This window comes from Odontomachus brunneus, unplaced genomic scaffold, assembly GCF_010583005.1.
Source record: "Odontomachus brunneus isolate Ranch 3 - 2012 unplaced genomic scaffold, Obru_v1 Obru_scaffold_058, whole genome shotgun sequence".
NCBI classification, from domain to species: domain Eukaryota; kingdom Metazoa; phylum Arthropoda; class Insecta; order Hymenoptera; family Formicidae; genus Odontomachus; species Odontomachus brunneus.
In genome coordinates this window covers 1,691,777-1,709,782 of record NW_022639508.1, presented here as the reverse complement: position 1 = coordinate 1,709,782, position 18,006 = coordinate 1,691,777, and the positions used below count along the sequence as shown (strand labels likewise).

Below are 18,006 nucleotides of genomic sequence, written 5' to 3'. Positions count from 1 at the left end.
CCACTACGAGATTGTTTTCATCTCTCGCGAAAATTTGCACAATATTGCTCTTGCTTCTTCCTCTTCATCTTCGAGCGCGAACTGTACGAAGATACTGCGACGATTTCGCGCCGATCTGAGACGCCACACGTGCAATTTCGATTAACCCTTACTGGTCACACTTCCTAATCGTAACAAGTTGGTCACACAGGGTGTGGCATACCCCAATGTCGTGTTGCCATTTTAATCAGATTGCGTTTTTAAATTATTTAGTGTTGACCCATTCTTGAAGGTCATAAAAACATGCTCCAATAGTTAAAAAAAAATCATATACTTAGATTTAGCGTTTGGAATTCCATTACCTCCGAAGAGAATTTGAAAATTGCTTGGGGTGCTGTACACCCGATGTAACCAGTAAGGGTTAATACACATGTTGCCAAAAGCGCGCGCGTGCTACATGTTTGCACGTCGACGCCTCGTATTACACGGCACAACGGTGTATTACACGCAGTAACGACGGATTGTTCCTGATTTGCGATTATCACGTTAGAGTTACATTTACGAAACGTTACATTACCGCGCACGCCTCTCTCGTCATTAGGCTTTGCGCGCCGATCGGCGGTACTCGATTATGCTGATCTCGTTCGAACACCCCGTATGCAGTATTTGCTTTTCATTTGATTGCATAGCGGTTTACCTCGCACTTCAGCACGTCATCTCGTTTCACAACAACGATTCTAATTAATTAATTTAACCCGGAGGTTTGACGGACACATTTGGCGAGCCGCGACCGTCCGTGTCGTTCCGCGCTGTATTTGCGGCTGGCCATTAAATTTATTTATCGATGGGAAAACTCTATCGCAGTCATACACACATGTATATATATATATATATATATATATATATATATATATATATACATATACACACCGAGATGAGATCGCTCCTCGGCCGCGACATTTATATCACGTTCCGTTTCCACGAACGATCTTGTTCGGATAAAACATGTTTTCTCTTCACCTGGAGGCGAGCGCGCCTCTCCTGACACACGACGACCTGCATCTCGCTGCGCTAGTAGAAAAGCAGAAACTATCACGTAAACACCAGTACGAGTTCCGACTGGCTTCTGCTTTTCTGCCAAGGTGTGAATTCTCTCTTAAGTTTCCTTCGCGAGTGACACTCTCTCGCGGCAAAGGGCGTCGTCCCTCTCCGCTCTCGCGGAGCTTTGAAACGTGCATAAAAGAAAGGAAAAGAATCGAAAAATTCCAGATTAGAGAGAAAGAGAGAGAAAAAACAGGACCTGTGAAAGCTTATCAGCGGTTGTTTGATGCGACTGCCTAATCAAGTTATTCACGGGAGGATCTCGTTGTTAGAAACAAGCGATGACACACGCGTCGAATTACCTTGCGGTCCTTCTCAAACGTATGAATTTACTCTCCTGCGAGAGACAGGAAGACACTTTCGCCCTGTAACGAGGACAAGCCAGGCTCGTGACGCCGATGACGCTCGCACCGATGACCTTCCGCGCGGACAAAGCCGGTCAAAATATCTGCGGCTGGCGTTGAATTAATCAGGAACCATCGGCGCGATTGAATTCCGGCTCTCGCCGCTATAATTAAGCAGTGAGATGATCGATAGACCGCGCGATATTCTCGTTTTACAACAACATCCGTCATTTATTTGCGCGTAACTGCTACCGCGCGCATCGACGGCGGCGACGTCGGCGATGGCGGTACTATCGATGGCGGCGGTGGTGCAACGAAATTAGAGGGCGGAGATACAGCGGATGAAAAAAAAAAAGAGAATACACGAGCAAAACCGAACAAAACGCGCGTCGGTGTTTTCATTAAGCGATCGGTCGATCGCCGCCGCTGCCGCCGGTCTCTCCGTTGCGTTCGTTTTATAATATCGTTTGGCTTTTCGCGATTTCAATCGGCGAGCATTTCCAGCACGCCGTATCGCGATGTTCCGCACAATTCCGCCGGTGTACCCGTCGTTGTTTTTCGACCCGCCGGTAATCGATAGCAAATAGCGCGTGCCTCGCGGCTTGTTCGTGTATCGTTTGTTTATTGCCATTACTAACTGCAAGAGACAGGAGAAGAGGGCGAAAACGAAAGAGAGAGCCAGAAAAACAGAGAGAGAGAGAGAGAGAGAAAGAGAGAGAAATGGACAGATAAATATATATCTAGGTGCATAGAGAGAAACAGAGAGCGCTAGAGCTGACGCCCACGCGCTTTTAAATTAGTTTAATATACAAGAGCCAGGACTCGCCCAGTCTCTCTCTCTCTCTCTCTCTCTCTCTCTCTCTCTCTCTCTCTCTCTTTCTATCTCTATCTATCTATCTATTCGTCTGTCTGTCTGGTTGGTGCGCGACGCCGCGCACTGCAAATTCGATTATCCGAAACAAACGACGGACGAGCGAGCGCACGTCGGATAATTAATTCCCGGAGAAATGCGCGCGAGCGCGCGTTTTCGGCTGACTAATGGAACAACGTCTGTTTCCGCGAGTGAGCGAACGGCGACCGAGCTTTGCGCGCACACAGCGCAACGCGCGAGCGAGTTAGTGCACCGTCGAATGATAGGTTATCAACGGATTATCGACGCGCCGTGGGTCGACGGTGGCCGAATGCGTGTTATAGGTGTGCTGTCTGATTCGCATCGGCGATACGCGACCGAAACTCATCGGTATAAATCAAATCGACGCCGAAGGAAGCCGACGTCGCCAGCGAGGGCGTGTGTTTCGTCGCGCGAGTTTCGATCTCCGCGAAAAAATTTGCTCAGCCGAGCTTGCCGCGACTTTTTCATTATTGATCGCCGACAGTCCGTCCGCGGTCGCCGTTGACGCGATCGAGGCCGTGTTTGTGTTTGGCGAAATGTAACGACGTTAATTCCGCTTTGAAAGCATCAGGCCCGCTGTTCTGTACATACTTGCCGACAATCGCCGGCTCGGTGCGCTAACGACGTCTGTCGTTAGCGTCTGTCATAATTGTGAGTAATTTTGCATCATAAACTATGAGAAATGGCGATTTTTATGCAAAATTGGATTGAAACGGAGAAGTTGAGAAATTAAAGACACTGAATTATATGTAACAATGAAGCAAATGTTTGAGACAAATTAGTCTTTTCCTCTCTTGTGGGATCCAAAAGAGCTTTTTTGTGCCATGTTTGCTGGCAATCCAACAACAATTGATATGAAAGGGATATTGTCAGATATATGCGAACCGGTGGCGCGCTGCTCTCGGATTTTAAATAAAATATTATATGGATTAGTAGAAACAATAGATAGAAAATTTAGATTGAAAAATTTTAAACAATTTCTTTTTCAATTAGATAACATGTAACTCAATCCAACGAAACAAAGTTTAAAATATTACCAAATAATATATTAGAAATTGATTAAAAATTGATGCAATAACAATGTTTTTCACCATCAAACAACATGATTTCAAATCAAAATACTTGATACAATGTTGTTCGATATAAGATTATTTTGTTCAAACAAATCAGAATCAAACAAATGAGAATACTAAATAACAAAGAAACCTCATTCTCCGTGCACACTCTGTTACTAAACGATTTGCATGCATGTTTCCCATTAAGTCGCAACGTTGTCACATATGAAAGACATTGGGTGCGTTCCACTAGACGCTGCAGATGCTCTGAAGCGCCTAAAGAAATGTTAAAATTGATTCATATGGCGCTTCGAAGCATTTGCAGCGTCTAATGGATCGCACTCATTGCTGATATATGCGTTTGCGTAATAATCGGTTCTGACAGCAGTCAGAAGTAGCAATATATAAAACATCCGACGTCGCAAGTGCAACGGAAGATACGGGAGAAACGTAAGTATCTTTATTACATTCTTATCTATCAGATAAGAGCATAATAAAGGGTCAATACATACGTCGTATGTCGTCACTTCGATTTCTGACGTAATTGATTACCACCACAGCAGTGTCTCTCAATTGTGGCAGCCAAGAGCGCTGCGACTTTATTCGAAAAAATATGTGTAGATTTGTTAGTAACTCAGTGTGCACACATTCGTTCTACCTCGGTGCTGACTCATGGATCCACAAGGCGAAAGGGAAGGCAGTGATCCGATTAGGAACGAGAAACGATTAGAGCTTGAGCAGGACGAGTTAAATGCGGACGATCGAACTGCTACACATATAAATACCGTGTCCCGCATTAATCATCTCGAACGGGTCTTTATTCGGCTGTCGTTAGCTGTCGGGAGGTCACGGTGATCCGGCGAGGCGCGCAAAAATATCGGTCCCGCGATTTTCTGGCTCGGCTTTCCCCGACAATCGGCTCAGGGCGGAGGTCACAGTTAAGGGCGAGGCTGCGCGACGAAGAAGATCGCTGCTTACGTCGCCCCGATTTAATGGAGCGCGTCGACTCGATAACGGCCGTCGACGCGCACCTTCCGAGATTTATTAGCGCCTGACGAGCGCGCGGAGCTCGATAGTGTAATTTTCTTTTCTTCTTCTTCACGACCGCCTGTGTGTTTCGAGTATCACGGTGTCAAACGCTAATGTCGCGCGCTGTTCTCTATCGGCGTAAAAATCGCCGCAATACAGCAGATAGTCACGACGTTCAGTGTTACCGCGAGAGCGACAAATTCCCCCTCGAGACGCATCCTCGTTTCATCCTCTTCGCGCACTTTCGTCGTCCTTTTTTCCACACGCGCGAGCGTAATGTCCTAAAGCGGCTGCAGTGATTGCTGCGTGATCGGGTGCAAAATCCACGCGCGCGATGAAAGATGCTCTTTTTTTTACGGCATAGCGAAATTTCCGATGAATACCAGTCATCCCCCCATTCCTCCCCGCGGGCCCCTTGTCGCGCGCCGAAATACATATCCTGCGGTTGCGCCGGTTTGCATGGCGACGCGCCTCGTTGCACCACCGGCCATGCAGATATTTGTACATCAGCGCGGTGTGCAGTCTCACCTAGCGCCGTTTTGTCGAATTTCATTCGACCGATATTTACCCGAGCGCCAGTGCCGAGTAGTGCCCTCCCCTTCCCAATCCCACGATGTATGTAGCCGGAAATAAAAATTCATAAAAATTCTACGAAGGATAATATTTTTCCATTTTCCCACGGAAAGAACGCAACGCGCCGACTCGCGAACAACAAAACAACGAAATAAGTTTGAAATCTCGAACGCTCTTTAACTCTCGCGCTCTCCAAATTAATCTATCCCTGCACCTCTGCCGACGCGTGTATTCGCAATGTGGATTTCGCAGAGATAAAAGTTGCTCAGTATATACCATTTCGCGCTAGAGATAGTCGATCCTGATACACCACGCGGATCGGAGATATACCTGGGTCCGACGCGTCCAAGTTCGGCGGAACGGCAATAAATTGAAGCAACCTAGCGAGCTCTGCATCATACGGGTATCGTGGGCCGAATGTCGAACCCCACGATATAAAGCGGGAAGAGGAAGAGAAAGAGAGATATAATTCTCGCCAAATATTTATCGCGAAACTTCTACGTGCGTGCATATCGTGTGGACGATGCGTAAGGTAAAGTTACCAATGCCTATGGATTCCAATACCACTGATACCTAACTGGATATTTTTATTGTTTGGTCTTCAAATAGAAACATTTAAGCTTTCAAAAAAAAAAAAAAAATATATATATATATATATATATATATATATTTCCTTAATATACTGAGAGAAATAGTTTGGTGAATGACACTATATTCGTCTTATGAAAGTAATATGGTGAATTTATATGCGATATCTGGTTCGCATATCCAATATTCTGATTACGATGCCTCGACGTATCTGGTAGTCAATACCGAGACATTTAGTTGTAGACATCTAGACAGTTTGGTAATTCTCTCTAGACGTGTGATACTATTGACGCGATAGTTAATTGTTATATTATTATCACTGCGACGTTTCCTTTTTCATCTATACTAATTTATAAAGACGTCGGTATAAAAAAGTGCTATAAAAGAGTAGACGCTAAAACCGTCAGATATTAGGAAGAATGAAATTTCTTAAAATATGTCGACAAATTTAGAAGTAAATATATGAAGATTATATACAGTAGTAAGTATATGAAAATTATATATAATATGGTTAGATTTTAGGTGAGGTAAGAAGTCTAATACTATTCCACAACTGTATTCATAATATTCACCAAATGAATTGTATGCTGTACCAGACGGTTTGGTAAACGTATTTAAGCATTACTGTAACACAACTTAGACAATGCGCTCACCATAGTTTGGTATCATTGACTAAATATCTTGTTACACGATTATTTATTGTACCGTTTGATAAACCTATAAATAGAATTCTGGTTAATATTATTAGACATTTCTTTCAGTGTACATATATTTCCTCTGCATTGCGGAAACTTAAATATTCATATTTATATAAAAACCAAAAAAAAAAAAAACAATAAGAGTGACCATAGTTAGATACTAACTATATGTGTGTTATCGCACTGAGGAAAAAGTACTTGAGAATTTAATTGCGGGATGTAAAGTTTACTTGCGAAAACAAATTTTATTTCACAGAAATAAACTTTCAAGTATTTTTTCTCCGTGCAGACATTGGTACTTTTATCTTACGGAATTCTCGGAGAATATAATTGGAGGATCATCGATGCGTCTGTGATTTCATCCTCAAGGCGTAAACCATTTCGTTATATTTTTCTAGGGCGAGAGGGTTTCTTAGTGACTTCCCCGTCGCGCACGATAATTGTTTATTCCGAATGACTGACGAAACGAAAATTAGGAATTACGCGGCGAGTCGCGTTCACATTGTAGCGAGAAATGCGACGGAAGTGTGAAACGGCACTTCCTCGCTCGGAAAACAAGAAATTGCCTCGTATTGGTCGGGAATTGGCGAGAATACCGGAATAACAGCATGCGCGGAAGGGACGAACGCACACATAAATATAAATATATGCACACATATACACATGCGTGAACGCACGCGATACATCCAGCTCTGCCGCCTCTGCTTTTTCTGCAAAATAAATATCGATATCTCATACCTTAACGAACGGTTCTGCATGGCTCCGCGCACTCCCGGTACGATATTCCACCGTCTCGGGAGTATAGAGGAAAATGCAGAATAAATGGAGGCGAAAGGTACATCACGCTCTGGCCCCGGCCCAAAAAGGGCTCGACAACTTCGTCAATGGCTTTTTCCGACCTGGGGCCGAGAAGATAGAGAAATATAGCGCTCGGCTTGCAGCCGCCGTTGTCGCGACGAACGGCATTTAATAAACAGTCGCGCAAGTCGACGACTGAGTTGCTCCTTTCGCGAAAACTGACGCCGACCCGCGCAAGGAAGGTGACGGCGATTTACATACTGTGAACTGACCGAGAACAGAGGTGTCGCGGCCGGCGATTTTCAATCGGTGGTCGAAGCGCGCCGAAATAATTGGCTCGCGTGCAGCGGCGCATTCATTAACATTCGCGGCGCGCGCTCGCGAGCTAATGAATTTAATTCATTCAGCGACGAAGCCGCGCGCTCGTGGCAATTAACGGCGAAACCGTGGCGTCCGTTTCGGGGACACGCACTTTGGGACCGATCGCCGAAACTCGACCGCCACTGCATACACCAATTTAGGTGTTTTCGCTAATGCGACGTATCGATTTCGCCATCGTTTTTAATCCGTGTAACATATGTGTGTTACGTTTTTATTCTATTTATTCTTTTTTTTTTGTAATAGACACGCATCGCGCGTGACACGTCCCAGGCCTACCGCCCGCCGAATTGTGAGCCGAGCTTTTGCTCGTTATCGATTTTCTTGACGAATTCCGAGGATAACGCGATTAACAGAGCCGTACGAAGGGATTTACGGTAATTGCAGTTTCAGCGTAATTAAGCGGCGCACGATGAGAACGGAAACGAATACACTGAGAAAAATCCTTCGGTTATCAGACCAAAAGCACGTTTGCTGCTTGATAATCATTAGGGAAACAGATCGAACAATTACACGTCAGTCACAAATCTAACAGTTGCACATTATTTTTCATCATTTGTCGTTTTAACAAATATAGTATCGCTGGAGATACAAATCACATATATTTAAGTTGAGTTAGTTTTGTCTCCACCATGGAAGTGTGTTACTTGTTGCACAGAAATAAAAACAAATAATTTTCTTCAAAAACCTCAAAAGTCTTAGAAGTTATGAAGTAATTTTGAGTCCATACTTTCCTATGTGACTGCACATAGGAATGTTGATTCAATGCAATTTCATTCTTTTCAGAACTTTTGAGGTTTTAGAAGATGATTTATTGGCTTTTTAATTTATTTATTTAATTATCTATTTAATTTATTTGCTAAGTATTTTATTTCGTACTTTTTAATCATTCATTAAAAGCTTGTTCTCAAAGTCAATTAAAAAAGATTTTTTAAAGTTTTCGATTAAAAAAAATATTCTGCTACTCTGCGTCTGATTTTCTGTTATCTAGGAATTTTCTGTTATCAAACGAAAACTCGGTTGTAGATATGTCGAGAAGTATATCTGCAGTTAAACGTTTCGACATGTTAACAAGAGCTCTCTTCTAAATTATGCTTTCGTTCTTTGTTCAGTTGCACGACCTGAGATCCATTTCTCATATTGTTTTTACAACAAATTACAACACAATTCTTGTTGACAATAATGCGCGACGCGGTCAGTCGGAGCTTACCTCGCTACCGATAACATTGATAATTACGTGGACGCGCGTAATTAGGACGGATCGATCGTGGCGGCGAAGGTAAGAGCGTTTTTGACCACGATTAACATTCATGTCCGCGCCGGCTCGCGAAAGTCTGTCGATACGCTCGTAGGCTGCATGCCAACTCGAACGGAATTTCACCTTCTCACGTGCCGGAATCGCCGGAGCGGAAGTGAGGAAGACACTTTCACGAGCTCTTCCGAGATGCGTGGGTCTCACGAACACGTGTCCAGAAGGGGCAGGACGACACACGTGTGTCGATGCGATCGACTTGGCCGCCGTAAGGGAATCATTTCGAAATTCGGCTCGCGCGATGATGCTTGGTAGTACAATCGCGGTAATCGCCGCAAAGTCGAGATTCGACTCGGCTCGCAGCAACGATAGTTCGCGCATTATTCAAAGCAGTGTTCGATGTCATTGAAGTTAATCACGCTATGTAGGACGTCGTTATCGTGTCCGCCGTGCAAATCAAAGAGATCAACTTCTAATTACTGCGAACCGCGCTCGCGATAAAAGCCCCAAAGTTGCTTTCGTTATTGAAGCGCATTATCGTGACGACGACGACGTCCTGTTCCCTATCAGACTGTGCTCACTCGAAAGCACAAACACCTAGCTTTACTCGCGTAACTTCTGCCTGTGGAACTGTGGATCGGATTAATTATCGCGTTATCAGCAATTTTAACGATTTCCCAAAGCGCACACTTAGAAAACGGAATCGTGGCAAAGCGTAAGATTGCTCCTTCCAGTTGATTGAGTTTTTATCGATATGCAGGAATCATTGAATATAGAGGGAAAACTAGCTTATATCCGTTATAAGTTTCCTTTCATCGGCGTGCAAGCAGATTTCGACGAGCAACCGTTAAGGAAGCGCGCATATCTCGAAAATTTCCAATTTGCCCGGTCAGAGGATGGGAGAGATAGAGAGAAATAGAGAGGGATGCGAGAGTGCCATTACAATTCACGTGCATCATCTCTGCATTCGTCGGTGAGGTGAATCCCTGCCTGCCACGGATCGCACTCAAGCGCTCATCGATCTATCACCATGCATGGCCGCAATCATTTCGCGAATCACTTGTCCTAGTCGGTTTCGCTCGCGCACAATTGCGCCATTGATTAGATCGCCGTCGGTATTTATCGCGCTGTTGTATCGAGCGATAACAATGACGCGCTTTAATCCGCCAACGTCGGTGCGCAGTCTGGCGTTTGCAAGTCGCAAACGCAGTGAACGATCTGCAACGCGCGAGGAAATCGCGTAGTGCGCTCCATCCCGGTTCGTCCTATGTGTTAGGGTCGCGTAATAGGGTGACGGCGGGTAAATGGTGAAAAAGAACGCTACAATTTTCTGAGAAACTAACGATAGATGTAGCTCGAGTCGGTTGTCCTGGATCGAGTGCGCTCGTGCAGCGAGTCGAAATCTTATTAACCCTGCCGAGTGGCAATCAGAGTCATTTGTGTCCGGATCATTCAGAGAAATATGCGATTCTTGGAGCATTTTTGTTTCAAAACCGATTTTTTGGGGAATTTTTTCCTAAGTAAAATAGTTGAGAAAGACACTGACTTCGGTTGCCATTTTGAAGGTGGGAAAAATACATTAACACTCGGAGAATTAAGAAGGTGATTGGGCCCTATTTGCATCTTTATGCACAATCTTTCTCAATATCTCTAGAAACCACTGTCGAAAAATTGGCGCATCTTCCGAAGCATGCTGCTTCGTATCAAATTAATCAAACTAAAAATCGCGATAAATACGCACGAACGAATAGATTGGCGACAAATAAGGACAAGATTGATGCGCGATTTTTTGCGTTGGCAAAATCTCGATTTCTAAATTTCCTCGGGCGCCACCGAATTCTCCGGGAGAATCCGCGGTCGGCAAGCCACATCGCCGAAAATCGCGACGTTCGCTTTCCGCGACTGCTGACGACGCGACATCGATCCACCGTCTCGCCGGTCGAACGTGCCTGATAAAAATGTCGCCGCGCGCGCTGTGTGTGCTCTTTAGGGATTCCAAGCTCGTCGTGGCTCGTCTCGTACGTGTTGATCTATCGCCGAGTTTCGCCGGCGACGACATCCGACGACTGGTCGTCGCAGCGGCCAGTTCCCATCGGACGCCCAAGCGGAATCGTTCGCGGTCATTCCCCCGCACGACACCGCGGTCAAAGTGGAGTCGCTCACGACGCACCCAAGATGACGACCACCAGGCAGGGTGGTTACGCAGCGCGGAGGAGGACTCTCCTGGCGTTCCTCTTGATCGCCGTCGGACTCTCCGCGACCGCAAGCGCGCAAACCTACGTGGTGAGCAACACGTTGGACGATAAGGACTACTTCATGGGACCCTGTCTGGTCAACACTAAACAAACCTGTCCCGACGAGGAGGTGACGTTCTATCTCTACACCAAACACAATCCTGACGTGGGGCAACAGTTGTTAGTGAACGCCACGGGCTCGAATCTCGCCGAGACCAACTTCGTGGCGACATTACCCACAAAGATCATCATTCACGGTTACAATTCTGACATGCAGTTGAGCTATTTGGTGGATATTAGGAACGAGTATCTGAAGAGAGGCAGTTACAATCTAATCGCGGTGGATTGGCATCGTCTGGCAGTCACGCCGTGTTACCCAGTGGCAGTTCACAACATACCCCACGTGGGTGACTGTCTGGCGCAAATGGTAGAGCGCCTTAGAGACTACGAAGCGACGGATATCCACATGATCGGCTTCAGCCTGGGCGCCCATGTGCCGGCCTTTGCCGCCAACACATTGCGTCCGTATCAGTTACCAAGAATCACCGGCCTCGACCCGGCGATGCCGCTCTTCGTCACCGTGAACAAGGACGAGAAGCTCGACGCGAGCGACGCCGAGTTCGTCGACGTATTGCACACGAACGCCTTCATCCAGGGCAAGATCGAGCCCAGCGGCCATATCGATTTCTACATGAACGGCGGGGTCAATCAGCCCGGCTGCTGGGAGCAACGGAACCCTTTCGGCTGCGACCATCACAGAGCTGCCTCGTACTTCGCCGAGTCGATCAACTCGAGGATCGGCTTCTGGAGCTGGCCCTGTCCCGGTTTCGTGGCTTATCTTCTGGGTCTCTGCCCGCCCAGATTCCCCGCGGTGCTCATGGGCGAAGACGTCAATAGGAGATATCGAGGATTCCATCTGGTGAAGACGAAGGCGCAAAGCCCGTACGCGGAGGGGATGTTCACGATGGATCAGAAGGATCTTTACATACAATCGTGGGACGTGAGCGTCAATGGCTCGTCTCAAGAAAATGTTACGAGAAGAAGACCGTAATAGGAGAGAAGAGCAGACCGTAATAGGAGAGGAGAGCAGAGAGATAGGAACTCTGTACAGATTGACGAAACGCGAAGGTGCCGGGAAGGTGCTGGGAACGTGCCGACGCGCGCAGACGACGTTGACGAAAATGTAAAGGAGTCTTCGTATTAACGTCGTCGTGCGTCAACGAGATTCAGACGTCTCAATATATCGAAGTCAGGTTAATACAGAAAGTCATATGACGCGTAGTAATGCGCTGTCGATTAGAGTATCTTCAGAGATATCTTAACTTATCGTGAGGCAGAAAAATAGTCGAAAGGCACAACGTGCACGTGTGCGTTCTTTAGATTTGGAACAATCAGTGCGATTGATCTTCGTTAACTCGTATATACTCTTAGGAGATAACGCATAATAATAATTTACTGCGCCCTCACACAGGCCTTTACAAGTCGTAATATCGTTACGATACATTACGTTGTGTAATATCCCACGGTAATATCGCCCAAGTAACGCTTCCGGACATTTATTGCCAGAGAACATTTATCGCGCGGGTAAATGGAGATCGCGCTCTGTGTTACGCAATGCATGGTATTCCATTGTATCTCATTGTCGTCGCATTAATTGGCTTCGCGACTAGTCACTGAGCAAAACCAACGAATGGAAGACCGGCTGCACGACCGAGCGGGGAATCTCGCGCGTTTCTTCGCCAACTTTGGAGCATGTTACGTTATGTTACGGACTCGCGAGTCCGGCGTTGCGCGCAAGCTGAAGGAGGAGGAAGAGGAAAGGTCTACCATGTCAAGGTCAGACAACTGCCGGGACCTGCTAATCGATATCTCGCCAAACCGGAGAGAAGTGGGGCGGACATGACTGCGACATGCTCGCATACCGGGCAATTTCTTATCGATCCAGTGCGCGAAGCTCTCGCTCGCTCATACGTCGATCGAATAAAAAGTGCTTGACTGTATCTATCCATCTATCTGTCAGTCTACATATCTATCTATCCGTCTGTATGTCTGTCTGTCTGTCTGTCTGTCGATCGGTCTGCCCGCCTGTCTGTCTGACTGACTTGTCTGTCCGTCTATCTGTCCATTTATCCGTCTATTTAAACTGTTCCCCTCCCAACGTACTTTCACGGCAACGATATTATTGAGCCTCAAAATCGCTGAATTCTACTAGATTTTCCTCGCTTTCCCTGTGTCCTCCATTATTCCGTGATTATCCGTCAATAATGAGCGGCCGATATATATACACGTCTGCCTTTGTGGAAAAACTAACACACTGTATGTGTCGTCGGCAACGTGATGGCTCTTGCGAAAATGAGATTTGGATGGACAGACACGGTAACACGATGTACGGTAACGCGATATGCCGGTTCGCAGGATTTTTTGCAAACCTTATTCGCGCACGACTCTGTCCCTTTGTTCACGTCTAGTACCAGAGATGCTCGATATCAAGGAAAGGACGGGCTCTCGCTGCAGCGAGGCCGGAAGCCTCGCCAACTGATCCTGTTAGCTTCCTGAGAATCGATCTCGGGAGAATAAGATCTATTACCCGTGTACGTCACGGGAGACACTTTCCCGGGGTCAAAGGTATCGCGCGGCTGGCTTCTCGATTATTTTTACCTTCGGCCGCAGCAAAGGTCGAGAGAAACAAACTCGATCGTGCGCGCGCGTTGGTAGCAATGTGTGTGAGAAAGAGTATGTATTACAGTCAACATGTTGTATATCCAGCGAAATAAATAAAAACTCGTGAAATTCGATTCAGTGAACGCTATTGGCACTCGTTATTTTCCCGTTTTCGATCTATGCAATTCTCATTCCCACTAAAAAAATGTTCACGATAAATAGTTCTCCGCGCCGGCATTCACGCACTCGTCAATCTGATAAATCTTTTATCTATCACGACGATTATCCGGATTTCCTTTGCGTCAGCCGATATTTTAAACGCGACAAATTCGCCGTTTAATTTCCAGTGTTTCATGTCTAACAGGAATACCGTTGAAATGTCACACAATGAGAAAATCCCTCAATTATCAGAATAACAGCACATTTGTCGTTTCATGATTGTTGGAGAAAACAGTTATCCTTGCAAATTATCTCTCATCATTTGCCGTTTTAATAGACATACATTGCCTGAGATACAAATCACATTTGCTCTCATCTACTTACGTTAAGTTATGTGTCGAGTTAATTACATCTCCGTTATAAGTGTTGTTCAGAGCAGCAAGTTAAAAGTAACAAATTATTTGTTATCACGACGGGGTCATCATTTGCTGTTCCACATCAGCAAGTCATTTGATGTTCTGTATTTTTTTTTTAATTAGCAAAACTTTTTCCCTCAGTGCAGGACGATATTATCAGCGCTGCACTCTTTCTCCGGCCTTTCTCTCCCCGCGCCCACGCAGCCGCCCGTTAACCTCGTTTCCAGAGAGCCGCTCATATAATGCGATCCAATCAACTTAATCCGCGGTATCAAAGCACTCGAAATCCGAGCGGCCTGATTCGAATGTTAATGAATGCGAGAAGCGCGCTTCGGGGGCGCGCTTCCGCGCGCGATTGTATCCAAACAATTCGTTAGCAACTAACGAGACCCTCGTTACCAGCTACGTGACGGCAAGAATGATCGGCGTAAAAAGCGCGCGGAGTAATACCTCTCGCGAGGCAGCTCAATCATCATAGCTGAAACCGAACGACAAATCCCGCCGCCGTTTTCAGCAACAGGTAGCACTCGACGCTAATTTGCGATTAAGCCGCAAGACCGTCGCGTTCGCCCAATTAAGACTCTTAAATCGACTTGCGGACGAGTTGCAGCTGCAATTGCAATCGCGAGTATGTCCGGCGCCGAGTCATCGCCGCGAATCGATGCACAGGTCGGTGTGCACAGCGCGCACTGATCGTGCTCGGCGTTGTAGAGCATGTTATCGTCTCGTAATATGCTCGAGCTGCTTCGAAACCGCAAGTTGATGCTGGAGCTTCGCGGATTCAGGTTCGACGACGCCTCGTGAGAAGCGTGTATATCGTCGCACCTGATGTGATTAGCGAGTTCTTTAACGATAAAAGCGTCGAGCTCTCTCGCTTTGAGACGGGCACAACACGTTCGGGAAATAATCCGCTCGAGAACGTCAGACCGTGTTGAACGTATTCTCGCCGGCCGTGAATTCAATTTCTACCCGCCGTCGAATGCATAAAGCGCGCTTGGGAAAACCTTCAAAAAGGAGAAAAGGAAGGAGAAAGAGGGAAGAGAGAAACGAGATCGGACGGAATTGTCTGCGTCGAGACGCTATCTTTCCATCCGCAAGAGAACCGGCTGATTATCATACTTCGCGAGCGGGCAGCGGCGGCGGCCGTATTAAAAGTTGCTGGAATAGTTGAGGGGATGAATAGAGGGGGAGAGGAGAGAGAACGGGGGTGCCAAGGCTCGAACCGTTTCCTCGAGTACACAATTTAAACTTAGGCGGGGAAATGCGCATCCTTACCGGCCGCAATCCCGCATTCTCACCGTCGCATCGCATCGCTTCGCGTCGCCGTCGTGGGAAAGGTTGACGGAAATGGTTGGTCCGCGTGCGCGTTGGTCTGCCCCGTGAGGCGCGCAAGAATGCCAATCTCGGCGATAGAACGCGAGAAAATGGAAAGGAAAACGACGAAGGGGTGAAACGGCAAATTTGCTGAAAACGTCCCGAATGGACGCGTCGATCTCAGACGTTAACCCGCGATCTCGCGCGACACGAGGGCAAATTTTGCGCGGCATGTCCCATAAAACAATCCAGTGAGAAATACGAGGACACCATGTTGGGGAGCTTTTCGAAGACGCCACATAAGTCAAGTGTCAACCGCGACATTGCTTCGAGCACACCTACATGTATGTAAGGGTGAGTCAGTAGCTATTGCCAACTGGAATATCTTGGAAGAAGACAAAGGTCACCCTTAAACCTTCCAAGTGACTTCACTTAGAAAAAAAAAAAGGTTCCCGCCATGTGTTTGACGTTTTGTTTTTGCAAAAGAAAGAAAAAATACATATGGATAGCTGTGTATATGTGGACAGACACAGCGAGATAAACGACCAAAAGTGATTCTCTTCGAACAAAGTTAATATCTCTTTACGCGAAACAAATTTTTATCTGTTTTATTTTTTGTTTTATTTGTTTCCTTCTACACACGCCCGTTTAAACGGCGGTACGTCACGACAGCCGTATTGCGCCCGGCGCGCGATACTCGACGTCGCACGCAAAATAAAAATGTGCGAGGTAAATCCTCTGTGTAGTCCACTTTCCATGATTTACCCCGGTGTGTACTCGCGCGCACGTACACCGACGCGTTTGCCTTGGTCCGAGTGGATATGTGTACACGCGCCCTTGCCGGCGCGATATCTGAGATAATTTGAATTCGCCGAGTGGAATATAATTTAATAAAACTTTACCGCGGAATTCGCATTAGCCACGCATTACCCCCGTCCCTTTGCGCCGCTCCTCTAGCCCGGCTGTTCTCTACGTTGTTTACTCTGCCCCGGGGCTATTTTCGTGAGAGGGAGAGGGAGCAGGGAAATTTCTTTCGTAAGATTTACGACCGCGCCGCGATGTTACGTCTGACGGCATTTCAGAAACGATTTCATCGCCGACTTCATCGAGACCACATTCGCCACCGCAGCCGCGTGCCACCCACTTCATAAATAATTAAATCGCGCGATTGGTTACAGTATAGAATTCTAAACTAACTATAGAACATTGAAAAGAGTCGACTCACAAGAGCTCTCGCAAATAAAAGCGCGGGTAAAAATCAACGAGACGGTTACTCGCCATTTTCCTGTATGGTATCGCTCGTATCGAGAATGACACGAGAATATACAGGGTATTACCTTTTCCCCCGCCCACTAAGCATAGCGTTATTCTTTATGGAAAACTGAATCGAAAAGTTCAGAGCCATTTTGTCGAAACAAGTTCTTACTTATGGTAACTTTTCAACATTTAATATGAAATATTTTTACAGCTAAGTCCTAAATAAAAAATCGGTGCTTTTCACAGTTCAAATTTTCATGAGGAATAACGCTATATACTTAGGCGGAGAAAAGATAACACCCTGCATTCATAATTATTAGCTTAAAAGGTTTCTGGAATATGGCCGCGGATATGTTGGATCATGAGGTCAAAGATGAAAAACGACACATTGAAAATTCTTTCGTGCAATTTGTAAATAAAACGATTTATCTGAATGAAAATACTTTAGATCTATTTATTGACCTGTAAAGAGAAAATAGTAGTTTTCGAAGCACATTACAGATATAGTCGAGCGATCTCTCTCAAGTGTTCCTTCCTTTATAAACATGTTTTTATTGGAAAATGATGCGCAAGAATTTTCGGCATGTGTTTTCTCACTTCTAACGTTATCAATCACGAGTTCCACGGCGAAGGACCTTAAGATATTTCATCATATCACAATACTGTTATGAGTTTCTGCTTCGAAAGACCTTTTATTCTTTCTCTCGCCACATTTTTCTTCTTAGAAATTGCCTGCTCATCCGCATCGATCCTGTAGTACACTTCGAAACACGATATCTTCACATATTTACGTACGTACATTCTAAGGAAATATATTAAAATAACTGCTCCACGAGAAAGAACCGCGGGAGCCATTTTCGAAAATGTCATCCGCGAGGTCTGAGAATCGTGGCCATTGCGACCCCGATCTCCGAGAAATCAATACCGGTTGTTCCGGAACAATCGTAACATTCTCTCGCCGTTTTACGCGATGATCTGTTGCGCGCCGTCGGTTATTGTCGGGCGCTGTGGGTTTTGTCGGCGATTTCGCTAAAAGCCCTTTACGGCGCTTACGGGAAATTGCAATGAGATCAGATCCTAGGAAGCGTGATCATCTAGCGACTACAATCTCATGCATATTCTAAACTGCACTCGTCCGTCAGCCTGGGGAACCCACTTTTGGCACTGTTGTATTTCGACTGTCGTATAACATTCGCATCACGTGATTGCACTTTGGGTATACACGGTTTCTCTCTCTCTCTCTCTCTCTCTCTCTCTCTCTCTCTCTCTCTCTCTCTC

The 18,006-nt window shown here is 46.0% G+C and overlaps 2 protein-coding genes across 3 annotated transcripts in view; one reads left to right on the top strand and one right to left on the bottom strand.

Moving 5' to 3' along the window:
- The window catches only part of LOC116845832, a 244,937-nt gene extending 231,212 nt beyond the window's left edge, over positions 1 to 13,725 (top strand). For both annotated transcript variants that reach the window (XM_032818971.1, XM_032818972.1), the window contains exon 6: positions 10,678 to 13,725. In XM_032818971.1, coding sequence (XP_032674862.1) covers positions 10,678 to 11,972 — 1,295 coding nt within the window. In that variant the 3' untranslated portion in view covers positions 11,973 to 13,725. The remainder of the gene's footprint in view (positions 1 to 10,677) is intronic.
- Positions 1 to 18,006, bottom strand: part of LOC116845833 — a 293,678-nt gene that overhangs the window by 252,064 nt on the left and 23,608 nt on the right. The window lies entirely within an intron of this gene.